Raw genomic sequence first — 12,200 nt, 5'->3', positions numbered from 1 at the left:
ATAACCTCGCTCTCGCTCCATCTTCCACTACACTTATCATGCATCCTTACTTTCCAGGCTACTTCCTTGCCCGTGTTCCTCTAGTCCCACACACTCTCCCCCAGCTTCTATTTATATTCTTTAAAAAGTGTCCCATGTTTTTTCTGCTTTATCGGGCAGAATGCACTGAAGGAGTTAGCGAGGCTGATGTGAGAGAGATGAAAGGTCTCACGCCAACTGTTAAATTAATGTTCATCCAGACATTCAGCAGCTTTGAGGAAGCCCCTTCTCTCACTAAATCGATATCAGTCCTTCCAGACGCATCACTGATTATGTAGATTTGCCAACATTTTCTTGTCTCCAAACCCTTTTTAGTGATGAGAAAATGAGTATTTATCTTTAAATGATGAATGAAACTTTTCAAACTTCCAGCGCAAAAAATAAATAATTACTGCTGTAGTTTTAAGTCGTTTTCAATACTTTTGGAACTCATTTGTCAGCATAAAAAACAAGACCTTTAGACAAGATGTACATCAATAATTTTACCCAGTTTACTTGAACCTGGATAATGTAAGAAATCTACTAAACTAATGAGAGACGAGGAACAGCTGTGACGATTAAAACAGAAGCAGGTGTGAACAAATAACAAGATGGAATCCAACACTAACACTGAAACCAAAGCTGAAATGCAAAGGAGGTCAAACAATCAACTGTGCTAAATGCAGGATTTTACAAATCCTTAACAATGTTAAGAACCATCAGAAAAAACTCAAATCAACAAACAAAAACAAGAAAAACATCAAACACTGACTGTAACAGTTATTTATTTCACTGATACATTCAGTTCATTTCTGTTTAGTTCAGTCCTATGTCATTCAGGTCATTTTATTCTAGCTTCAACATATGTTTCATTGTTTGTGTGCACTAATATGGACACTGAAAAAAAATGGTAAATATCTAGTATTTAATCTAAGTTTGTTATATACATGACTTATAATTTCCTAAAAAGATGTAAAGTCATGTTTTAATGTTCAAAGTAAGTCTTACAAAAATATTATACACTCAAAGCCTTTTATGCTTTAACATGATAATGTTAAATCAGATCAGGCATTTCTGAACTGTGAGATTTGAGCTAATATGGAAGCAAAGGCTGAAATTAACACCAACAATAGACAAACAGCCTACAGCCTGTGGCTCATAGATTAGATGTGTTCACATCCCCTGCAGAGAGCCAGACAGTCACCCAGACAATCCTATTAGGATGACCTTTTGACCTCTTATTGAGGTAACCAGGAGAGCAGAAAAACAGACATTTTCATTAAGTAAAGTTGGATTTAGGTCAGAGAAAGAGTCTAATGTTACAATAAATAACAGTTGAGTTTTCTGATATTACTTATGTGTCTTTATATGACTAACGACCCAACTCAAATAGATAATTACACCTCTATATCAGGAAAGATACACATACCGTATTTGAAGCAATTTTACTGATGTCTGTGCTGCTATAATTAGTAACTGGCTATCAAAATACTTGTTTACTTAATTCCAAGACATTAATCCATGAAGTGTTTTGACTTCTCTACACCTAAATTTATTTTTGGTATGAAAAAAAAGATCACTGCTTTTGCTTTCAAGCTGATACTAAATTAAGGCTTGCTGCATATTTACAATAATAGAGTCAACACATCACCTCTAACAACTAACAGGCTACAAAGCATTTAGAAACATTTTTTTATTTAAAAAAATGTATATGCTTTTTAGACCAAGCAATTGTCTGTGACCTCAGACAGCCACAAGATGCAAAATCAATCCTAAAATGTTCTGAGGCGAAGATTGGGTGGGTACACATGAGGCCTGCCAGTGAATTTAAACAGACATGGTGTCCCCTGCTTCACTGCTCTGTACCAATTTTAACTGGGATTAAACGGAAACACTGCTTAGACAAAATGAGCCAGTGTGACCTGCTTTGTGCGCTTCATCACATTTCTTTTTTTCATTTTTTACTGTGATCACTGTGATTGCTCCATTATTTAAAGTACTGTGGAGCGTAGCAGTTGACTGACAGGACGCTAAGACCATGAGGTGAACCTGCATGGCTCACCCTGTTGTCACAGTCCTGCTGCAACTGCCCTGTGCACTCACATGTAGGAACTGTCATGCACACACAGTCTCAGCTGTGATTCCCGAGTCTGTATTCTCTCAGCAGAAAAACACCTCCACATGCATGCAAACATGAAGAAGCAGCCAAATGAGCCTTTTTCTTCATCATGATTTGAGAATATTCTCCATCGGGGCAGTGCCGGCAGAATGCCTGCTGACCACAATTATGAGTGTATGCACAGCAAGATGCACATGCAAAGTAAGGCTGTCATGTGATAGTGTGTCAGCCAGCCCTGCCTAGCCTAAGAAACGTGACTAGATTGGGAGCAGATTCAGCATCCCAGGACATGTGTGTGTGTGCCTGTTTGAGTGTGTAGATGAGTGCGCGTCAGAGTAAAGCCAGGCGTTAGTCACGCTTGGTGAGATATGAAAGAGCAGGGGATCCTCTGCCATAAGGAACTTCTTGCACACAGGCGTGCCTTCTTCTGTCTCCTTCTTTGCATCTTTCCTTCCCCTTCATCCCTCACAATCTTTAAAACTCAACCAGAAAGCAGCTAAAAAAATCTTTACAGATGATGGCCAACGATTCTTCACAGTTTTCACAAAAATGTTGATGGTGATAAAAAAAATGTGTTTATGAAAAACACACCATTAGCACAGTTTTGCCACAAACCCTTTATAATTCAAGTACTCTGGATTTTACTACTACTCTAGAAAAGCAAGGTGAAATAAAAATAGAAAACTGAGACAGAAAAAAGGTCAATTAAAGCAGTCTTTTGTCTTTTATATTAAGACATGTTTTTTTTTTCAAATAGATATTTTACTTATAAAAATAAAACACAAGAGCCTTGCTGAAGTCTTTCATTTTCTTACTTCATGGGGGTTTTAGTTAGTAAAGTGTCTTCAGGACAAATACCCTGACCTTTGCAGAAATACAAGTACAGCTTCATCTATTTTAAATGTGTTCAAATGTCAGAACTTGTTAAGGTGGGTTTGATTTATCTTCTTAGGCACTTTAAGAGACTCAGGAATGGACAGGTTAAAGGCAAGTTAATAAAAAAAGAAGCAGTCTCTTGTGTTTAAATGCACTTTCATGTTTGCATCATAGCTTTCAAATGAATGCTGCATTTTTTTGCCTAATGCCTGCTACTAAAATTTAACAGATTTTAAAGATTATTTGACTTGTCAGTTCCGGACAAAGCAGGTATTAGGTGTGAATACAAGTAAAATGTCTAAACAGGAGCATGACTTTATTCAGTTCATTCAACAGTCACTTAACTGTGCCAATAAATTCACTGACGGTTACGTGTTGAATAGGGCTTGCAGTTGTGGGATTGTGGGTAAATTGAGAGGTTTGCAGGAATTCCTAAGTCTTTCCTGCAGCATTGTTGTGCTGTTCACTGCAGATGAGACTATGATCGATTGTCTATAATAACAGTCAATGCTTGCCTGAAAATGTGATCAGACTGTTAAGAGGATTCTGTGGTCTCCTGTTCAACTTTAGTTTTTCAGAAATGAGAACAAAAAAAGCATCATCTTGTAAATTTGGCAAATTATGACTCTGAGAAACCGTTTCTCATTTTTATGATTTCTTTTTAGATTTTATGATTTATTTATTTATTTACAAAAAACATTTCTTGAGATCTTAAACTTGCATCGTTTACTTACAATGCATTTAAAAAGCAAAAGCCCAGACTGAAATATACTGCTGCAAAAACTGTGCTTACAGCTGGGCGGGATCTGGTTTTCATTGTCACTGAAAACAACACAAGTGTCCCACAGTGAGCCATGAAGCAGCCATAATTTATAGGCAACTTGGAGTATTGCGTGAAGACACAGATATTTTAGGGAGTAGCATGTATGTCAATATTTTCCCATCTTGCACTGTAACTTGCTGCTTCGACCCAAAAATAAAGAAAACAATGGTGGGGCACAATTTTCAGCAAAGATTTGTTTGTTTGCTTGTTCTACTGAAGAAAGGGTAAAACTCAATCTGTAGCTGAATTTGCCACAAAGCTGCTTTGGACATAAATCATCTGATAACTGACCAGTGATTCTAGTTTCAATGTGTGGCCTCTGTGACTGTTGTAGTGCACACGGGGCAGCCGTGGTGCAGCGGTAGGGCGGTCGACCCACGATCGTTTGCAGGTTCGATTCCCGCCTTGCACGCCCATGAGTCAAAGTGTCCTTGGATAAGACACTGAACCCCACCTTGCCTCTGGTGGTAGGCAGGCGCCCGTGTTTGGCAGCGGAGCCGCCACCAGTGTATGAATGTGTGAGTGAATGTGTGTGTGACTGGGTGAATGGGTCTGTGACTGTAAAGCGCTTTGTCCTTGTAGGAAGAAAGGCGCTATATAAGTATTTACCATTTACCATATAGTTTAATGTGAATGTAAGCACAGTTTGGACACTTTTATTTTTTTTCTTTAGAACCAAAGACACAAATAGGAGCTGTGGAAAAACAGATCTTGTCCTGTCTTTACTTACATGTTGACTGTCCAGGCTGTCTGTGTTTCTGCACATTACATCAATAAGTCAATTTTAAGAACAGCCAGCACACGAAAGAGGTATTGTTTAGTACAACTTCCTATGTGTAAGAGAGTTCAAAGGAAAAAGAATAAATATAATTTTGCGAGCCCCTTGACCACTAAAATGACACTTAAATAGCCTTAAAACATGCAAGTTTGCACACACTAATAAGAAACATTAGCTCCTCTGGCACTGCAGCATCTCTAATTTTGCTTTCTTTAAAAACAAACTGATAATCCCAACAAATAAATGCATGTCTCAGAAATATCTTTCAGACTACACCTTCAATACTACACTATAGATTCAGGCCCTCTTTCTATAGCTCTTCCTCTCTGAGATAAAAGCCACTGCTTCCATGGCGGCACACTTGTGTATCGCTCTCTCTAGCTCCAGTGTAGCAGTTGTCTCTTGGCCAGCCTCTATTTAACAGGCTGTCATAGTGAGGTGATCTAATAGGACAGAAGTAGAGTCCATACAGATTATTATAGCCTCGCTGCTGCATTAGGCAACAGCGTGCTTAGGAATGCATAAACTCATACAGTATACAAACAGTCTCATGGCCTCACAGGATTTTTTATTCAGAAGCACTGTACACTTTAGAAAAGCAAACCCCCCTCCTCTCAGCCTCCAGGTTTCGAGACTGATAAAAATGTTCCTTCTTCTCTTTTTCTGTCTAGTTCCATGTTTTTGGAGGACCCATTAAAAAAAACATATTTGGTGTGTTCAGAAATGCAGCTCAATGCACCAAGTCGTCCTCAGCATCAAAGAAGCTGCTCCTTACACACATGGGGCTAACTTTAATATTTTATATGTTGATTTTCCACTCAACAGTTCAGTACTTTGCAGGATGATGACTGGCAATTCTAACTGAATCATACCCGTTTAAGTTTGACTGATGCTATTTAATGTGCAGCTCGGTGTTTGTAATGGAGTTTAGACCACCTCAGGCAAGATAAATATCACTCATTGAGTGTGGATTAGTTCTAAAAACAGATATTGAAGGTAAAGTAATAGAATAAAATAATGAAAAAGATCACACACATCAAATATTCTATTGTTTACTTCATCATTCAGTTCAAATATGTAGAATTTTCAACATACTGTATTCCCAATGTGAGAATTCAGAAAAGATAAATATTTTTCTTTACAAATACAGATTTCTTATTACAGAATATGGATATTTACATTCAGCTGGAAAATGACAAAAATGTTTTCTGAGTTTGAATTTAGTAAACCAAACTTAATATTTGGGTCAAAAATCAAATAGGTTTTCCTAAGATGTCTTTTTTTTTTATCTGCTGCCCTATACATGATGACAAAGAAAATTTGAAGATAAGATAATAAATTGAATATTTTTTTTAACATCTGTAAATTAGAACAAGGGTGCTATCATCATTTAGTGATATGTAAAGGATTACAGGATTAAATGATATGAAAGGGACAAATGTAAAAGATTACTTTTTTCCTGACTATATAGGTAATAATAACAAATATATTTACTGTTATTATTTGGGGCTGAAGGGTAGAGAAGTGGTTGGCACCCTCGCCTCACAGTGAGGAGGCCCTGGCCCAAACCCTGGCCCGGACCTTTCTGTGTGGACTTTGCACGTTTTCTTCTGGCACTCTGGTTTCTTCCGCCCAGAAATATGCTTCATAAGTTGATTGGTCAATCTAAAGTGTGCATGTGGGAGTGATCATGTGCCCTGTGACAGACTTGCGAGCTCTCCAGGGTGTCAACAACAGTAGGCGGGACAGGCTCCAGCAACCCTGTGATCCCGAAAGGCACATAGCGGGTTAAGAAAAGGAATAATGGATGTTATTATTTGATTATACTAAACTATAAAACTAACAGCCTAGCTTAGAACAAGTATCAATTGTGGCTAAAATAATATAACTTATGAGGTATGTATGATCTTGTTTCAATTAACGAAATTCTTTTTTTTTACTATTAAAAAATACTTAAGGAATCCAGCCTCCTTTTTTGGTCAAAGCTATTTGTTTAGTTGTGTTTTTGCTTTAAAAGCCACTTTGTGTTTTGTTTTGTATGGCAGTCAGAGAGATAGTTAATTCATTTGTTGCAATCAAATTGATAGTAAATGTTAGCATAACTTACAGCACCTTCAAAATTAAAAACAAAATATTGAGTTTGTAACATCTAATTATTGGCTTGGAGTACTTCAAAAATAAGCTATTACTGCAAAATGTTGACAGCAGTGTTACACATTGGGTAATCTCCCTTTATAGACCCACAGAGCAAGCTTTGGGTTTTTTGTGTGTGTTTTTTTAGATGACCGGAAGTACAAGCCAGAAAACTAAAAGGCACTCCCACACCATGTGCTCATAGGTTAAAGGAAAAAAAAAGTTATCTTCGTGTAACTAGGTGAAAGGAAACGGTTAGTCACACATGCAATATTTAATGTCCGCCATCCGATTCCACTGACTCCTAAAGCTCTTTTAAAGTGTTGTGTGTCTGGATGCAAATATGTCAGTAAACACTGCTCTTCAAAATATTAAATCAGACAGTAAAACACAAGCCTGCCTTCCACTGTCTTGTCATCTCTGTCCCTCTAACGCAGTGTTTTTCAACCTTTTCTGAGCCACGGCACACTTTAAGCTTAAAAAAAATCCCGCGGCACACCAGCATCCAGAAATGAAAAAAAAAAAGGAGAAACTCATAGTCTGTATTGATCTACAGCCCCTCCACAATCTCACATGCATTTTTGTGATAATTATTGCAGAAAAAGCTGGAAGCTGCAGCTGTTTTTCTAAAAGATGTAACAAAAGTTAAGTTAGAAGATTTAAAAAAAGTTTGAAGTGTGTTCGTTGTTTTCAAGACGTTTAACAACAGAACTCCTTTTACGCTGTCACTCTCACAACCCAATGCATCATGGGAGATGTAGTGCATAAAAACGGCCGGCGGAGATCGCTTTTCGGAGCTTCATGGTTTTGTTCACTTGTTCCACGGTCTGATACCGGATTCTGTGGAAAGCTACACCGCTAAAGACGAGCTTTAGCTGCTATTTTTGTTAGAACTGAGCGACTTTACGAGCTAAATCGGGACAAGGAAGTGAAGACTTTAACCACTTCTGATTGGTCAGACTGATGACATGTGATTAAGCCTTCAAGAATGATTGGTGGAGACAGGTAAAGGGGGGGGGGGACTTTTCCTAAATACAGCCGGAGCTGCAGCTGAATCGCGCTGCCGTCATTCTTATCAAAATGTCTTTAATAAAATAAAATAAAATAAACGCAAAGAAAAAGTATTTTACGATCTTTTATATTCCTAACTCCTCAGTGTTTTATCAGGGCCTGTTTGGATGAACACAGAGCTGAAATCCTGGAGATGGGAAATGTTTTTAGATCAGTTAATGAGGGCAATTTCACACGGCACACTTGACCATCTCCCACGGCACACTAGTGTGCCGCGGCACACTGGTTGAAAAACACTGCTCTAACGCACACACTCAAACACACACACACACACACACACACACACACACAGCCATAGTGCTCACACAATGTGCTACAAGCCACTGCATCTCACCTTTGTTTACCCAAACCATAAACCCATTTCACAAGCTTAGTCCTCTCCTTTTGCTTTACTATCTTTGGCCACTCTGTTTCCATCAGTGTCCCTCTCACTGAGGTTTACTTCCAGGTTTCCCCAAAGTGTTTGTTCCCCACACTGAAACACCAAGAACCACACAAGTATGAAACTCACCACCTACCTTGCATCCAAACATCAGAGATATGGTGTTGTTGGTGCATGCTACTTTGCAGTGGCACAACATGTGGCTAACGTTAGCTAGCTGGTCCCACACTGGGGGGGCATCCTAGCCTTCATGTACACTTTTCACACTCGCACACCTCCACACACACTCGCACCCACACATACACATGCATTTGCATGTGTTCCATCAACCGCGCTCCATACTGTCCCACAATGCCCCACTCTACTGCCCCCCCCAACCCAAACCGACCCACCCCCCACTGCCTGGCTACAGTCCTCAGCTGTGGCAGGCCAGCATCCTCTCCCTCACGTTCTCCATAGCTCCTATCATCATCATCATCTTCATCTTCGTCAGGGTAATCCTCAGAGCAGGTCAGGAGGCAGACATGGTGAGAGACTGCCCGTCCCTCAGTGTGTGTAAATATGAGTGAGAATGTGTTAGCACGTGTGTCTGCTCAGCGTGTTGATGCTGTCAGCATGTGTGTCAGCCTTTTTGTGTGTTTGTGTGTGCATGAATGAATGTTTGTAAGTGTGTGTATCAGTGTGGATGTGTTCTGTGATGTCCTCTGCAGCAGCAGCAGCAGCAGCAGCAGCAGTCCCGGTCCTGTGTCTCCTCTGTCTCTCTCAAAGTGTTTGCTTTTCTGCCTCGATTGCTGCCCTTCTCCCTCTCTCTCCCCCTCTCCCTCAGTTTCGCTCCACTGACTCTCTCAGCCCGCCTCTCAACACTGAGATCAATAAGGAAAGACACGAAGAGCAGAGACCTGCACACACAGGCAACTTGTTTAAAAATGTGTCTTTTAATTGTAGTTACCTGTTAAATATTCTTGATTTTACATTTCGGGTCTTAAACACTGAAGACGAAGGACTAAAGGTTACAGTAAAGGTCAGAGCACTATAAAATCTAACACTAGCTAGACTAAATGTAACATTTGTACAAGCAGAAAACGTCTCTTACAACATGAGCCAGCACAAAAGGAAACTCAACGCAAAATTCATTCAACATGTATTATGTATTTTTTTCATTTTGAGATTGAATTTTTTTTAAATTTAGATCTAAATGTTACAATAGTGACACCTACTGGGCAGGTAAAAGAGCAGAGGAAGTAGGGATTGTAGGGGAGCCTTAATTGGCCAAAATATGTAAAAGATGCTCAAAAGCAAATTTGCTAATTTTAGGTACAGGTATAAATTATTCTAAAAGTATTCCTGTGTGCAGAGAGCTTGTTGGAGAAGCTTTAGAGTCCTGTAAAACATTCAGGCAGGATCTGAACTGAGGGCTAAGTCAGCAGTGCAGCACTGCTTGGAGGTGGATGGAGGTCTCCGCTGTGCTGCAGAAGCCTGAGGCATTACTGCCTCAACTGCTCAAACTGATGGGTGAGCAATGTTCAAGTGATACAAAGCTGACAAGATCCATGAGTACATGCGTAATATTACTCTTTAACTGCTTCATTGGGATATGCACTCTGTTATTATTATAAGATCCTATTCAAGATAAGTAAACATAGTATTTACTAAATGTTTATTTTAAATATTGTCTGTGCCGAACTATTTTACAATTCATCAATAGATGAGCACTCTAGACAATAAAATGTGTCAGCCACGTGTCGGCTTACTCCGTAGCAACAGTCCCGTTGGTACGTTAGAGGCAAATTTCTGATTAACTCCTGCCGCTCTGCAGAAACTATGGAATTCAAAGACGTTGTTGTTTTCATTTATTCAAGGGTTTAGTGGGTCCAGATGGATGGATGGATGGACGGATGGACAGACGGACGGACGGATGGATGGATATTTTCTAACAGCTGAAGCTCACCTCCCATTTTGGCAAATCTCTAATATTATCATTTGATTCAATCAGAAAAGTTCATACAAAACGGAGAAACATGTCCAAAAATCTCACATGAGCTAATATTAGTAAACTACAACAATTTAAACACAGACACTTAGTAAATAACTTACTGCTAAACATAGTGCTCTGACTAAGATGGAAATATATAAGCCTAACATCTAAAACAGCTTCAAGATCAGCCATTTGAAAGATTTAAATAGGCTATGTGTAATTATGATACACTAATTAAGCTTCACTTGAACAATATGATAAATAAAAACAAATCTTTCAGCCTATTAAGTCTAATTGATCTATTTTCTAGAATTTATTTAGGGTATAACATTTTGATACGTACATTTTGAAACAAATTCATAATCATGATAAATTTCCTTTTATGAACTAATTTTTTTGCATCCTAGTTCATCCAACTGCTAAATTAATGAGTTATTTACACAAGCAGATAAGTTCCAATCGGTTCTCCTCAGTTACTTGTTGTAATATAGTTTTTATGCAAGACATAATACTTCGTAATAGAGGGGGTCTTTCTGACTAAGAGCTAAAATGCCCATGATGTTAGAATGGGTCTAAAGAAAGGATGAGGCCTTTGGAAAACAAGGGGAGTTTAATTCAAATAATTCTCAGATCCACCTTCATCCAGGACGCCTGATGCTGCTAGGCCATCTGGACTGACTCAGGTTCACACTCAGAGACTCACACGCACACACACACACCCACACATACACACACACACAGCAGAGCCACTGAGGTTGTCTGTCTTCTCACCCTGACTTCAAATCACAAAGCACAGCATGAGAGAGAATAGAGAACTAAACAATGTGAAAAGATGCAAATAGGGAGGAGAATAAACAGTGTTGAACTATGCTGATATCATCTGTAGTAATTTCACTGGTTTATTGATAAAAATAATGAATAAACAGGTACTTCCAACACAGTTGAAATTGTTAATGAGCTCAAACTAAGTGAGCTCAAATCAGATTAGGTCAGTCATTAATCCCTATTCATTTCCTATCCCTTCTGCATCTTGTTAAGAATAAGAGTTGCTTGCCTTTGCTTTTACTTAGGCAGATGCTGTGTACAACCCAAAGTCCAACACAAAGACAAACAACTTCTTAAACCCACATGCACTCATACAGACACGTGTTTGCAGCAAAAGTGCATCCTGTCTGCTGAAAAACAAAAGACTTGCTTCACTTTCAAATGAATTCTGACACAATTTAGTTTTTGCCAACAAACTTTGCAGAGGACCAAAGAGTGAAGCTGGGGCTTCTTTTAAGGTAGTGCTGCACCCAAAAGAGCAGCAGTTGAGAACAATCCAATCAATTAAAATTGCAACAGTGGTTGCGTTCCTCAGCCATTAAACATGAAAACACACTAAAGTTCTCCAACAAACATTCCTAAATGGAGAAAAGCTGGTTTTACTCTACATTTGCATCATCTTTGAAACAGCACAACACAAAAGGTCAAATTCAGCTGCAGTTTTCTGTAAATAAAGTCAACATGTTATCATGGCGTTGCTAGTAACATTTCTTAAGGCATATTGACCCCAGAAATAAAGAAACATCAATGTGCATTCTTCTAAGACAAACTAGACAGTGGATTTCCTTTTAAAGAGGATCAAGCACGAGACTTCAGAAAATCCAAGCTTTTGTGATTAGCTAGCTGTCCTAAGACCAGCTTTTGCAGTCAATGCCTTTGCTTTCAGCAAGGAACAGATGGAGATCCTGAGGATGGGTGTTAATGCACGCTAAGGTTCTCTTTCAGACACACATGCGCACACACATTAAACACATGACTTCCCACATGTGCTACAGCGAGTGATGCTGACCATAAAATGAAGAGAAATGTGCAAATCATTGAGGATAAAGGACAGGAGACAAAACACTTCTATACCATTGAACAGACAATCAGGTAGACAGGAAAAAACAATAGCAGAACATAAGGAATAAAATAGGGGAAGAAACAACTGGGAGAGAGGGGACGGTACCTCATGAGCCTAGCAGGCATGCATTTCATGTT

General features: G+C 39.0%; 1 protein-coding gene across 9 annotated transcripts in view; it reads right to left on the bottom strand.

Annotated features, from left to right (window-relative positions):
* LOC101171070 (discs large homolog 1-like protein) overlaps positions 1–12,200 on the bottom strand; it is a 99,190-nt gene that overhangs the window by 73,063 nt on the left and 13,927 nt on the right. For 2 of the 9 annotated variants that reach the window (XM_020702508.3, XM_078946049.1), the window contains exon 1: positions 8,337–8,973. The exons of 6 other annotated variants lie outside the window; for them this stretch is intronic. In XM_020702508.3, coding sequence (XP_020558167.1) covers positions 8,337–8,399 — 63 coding nt within the window. In that variant the 5' untranslated portion in view covers positions 8,400–8,973. Of the gene's footprint in view, positions 1–8,336; positions 8,974–12,200 lie in introns of those variants that run through there. One more of the 9 variants, XM_078946050.1, reaches the window with a different exon arrangement.

This window comes from Oryzias latipes, chromosome 4 (assembly GCF_053564925.1).
Source record: "Oryzias latipes strain Hd-rR chromosome 4, Olatipes_Hd-rR_3.1".
Taxonomy (NCBI): Eukaryota; Metazoa; Chordata; class Actinopteri; order Beloniformes; family Adrianichthyidae; genus Oryzias; species Oryzias latipes.
The sequence above is the reverse complement of the archived record's forward strand: the minus strand, read 5'-3'. Positions and strand labels throughout refer to the sequence as shown.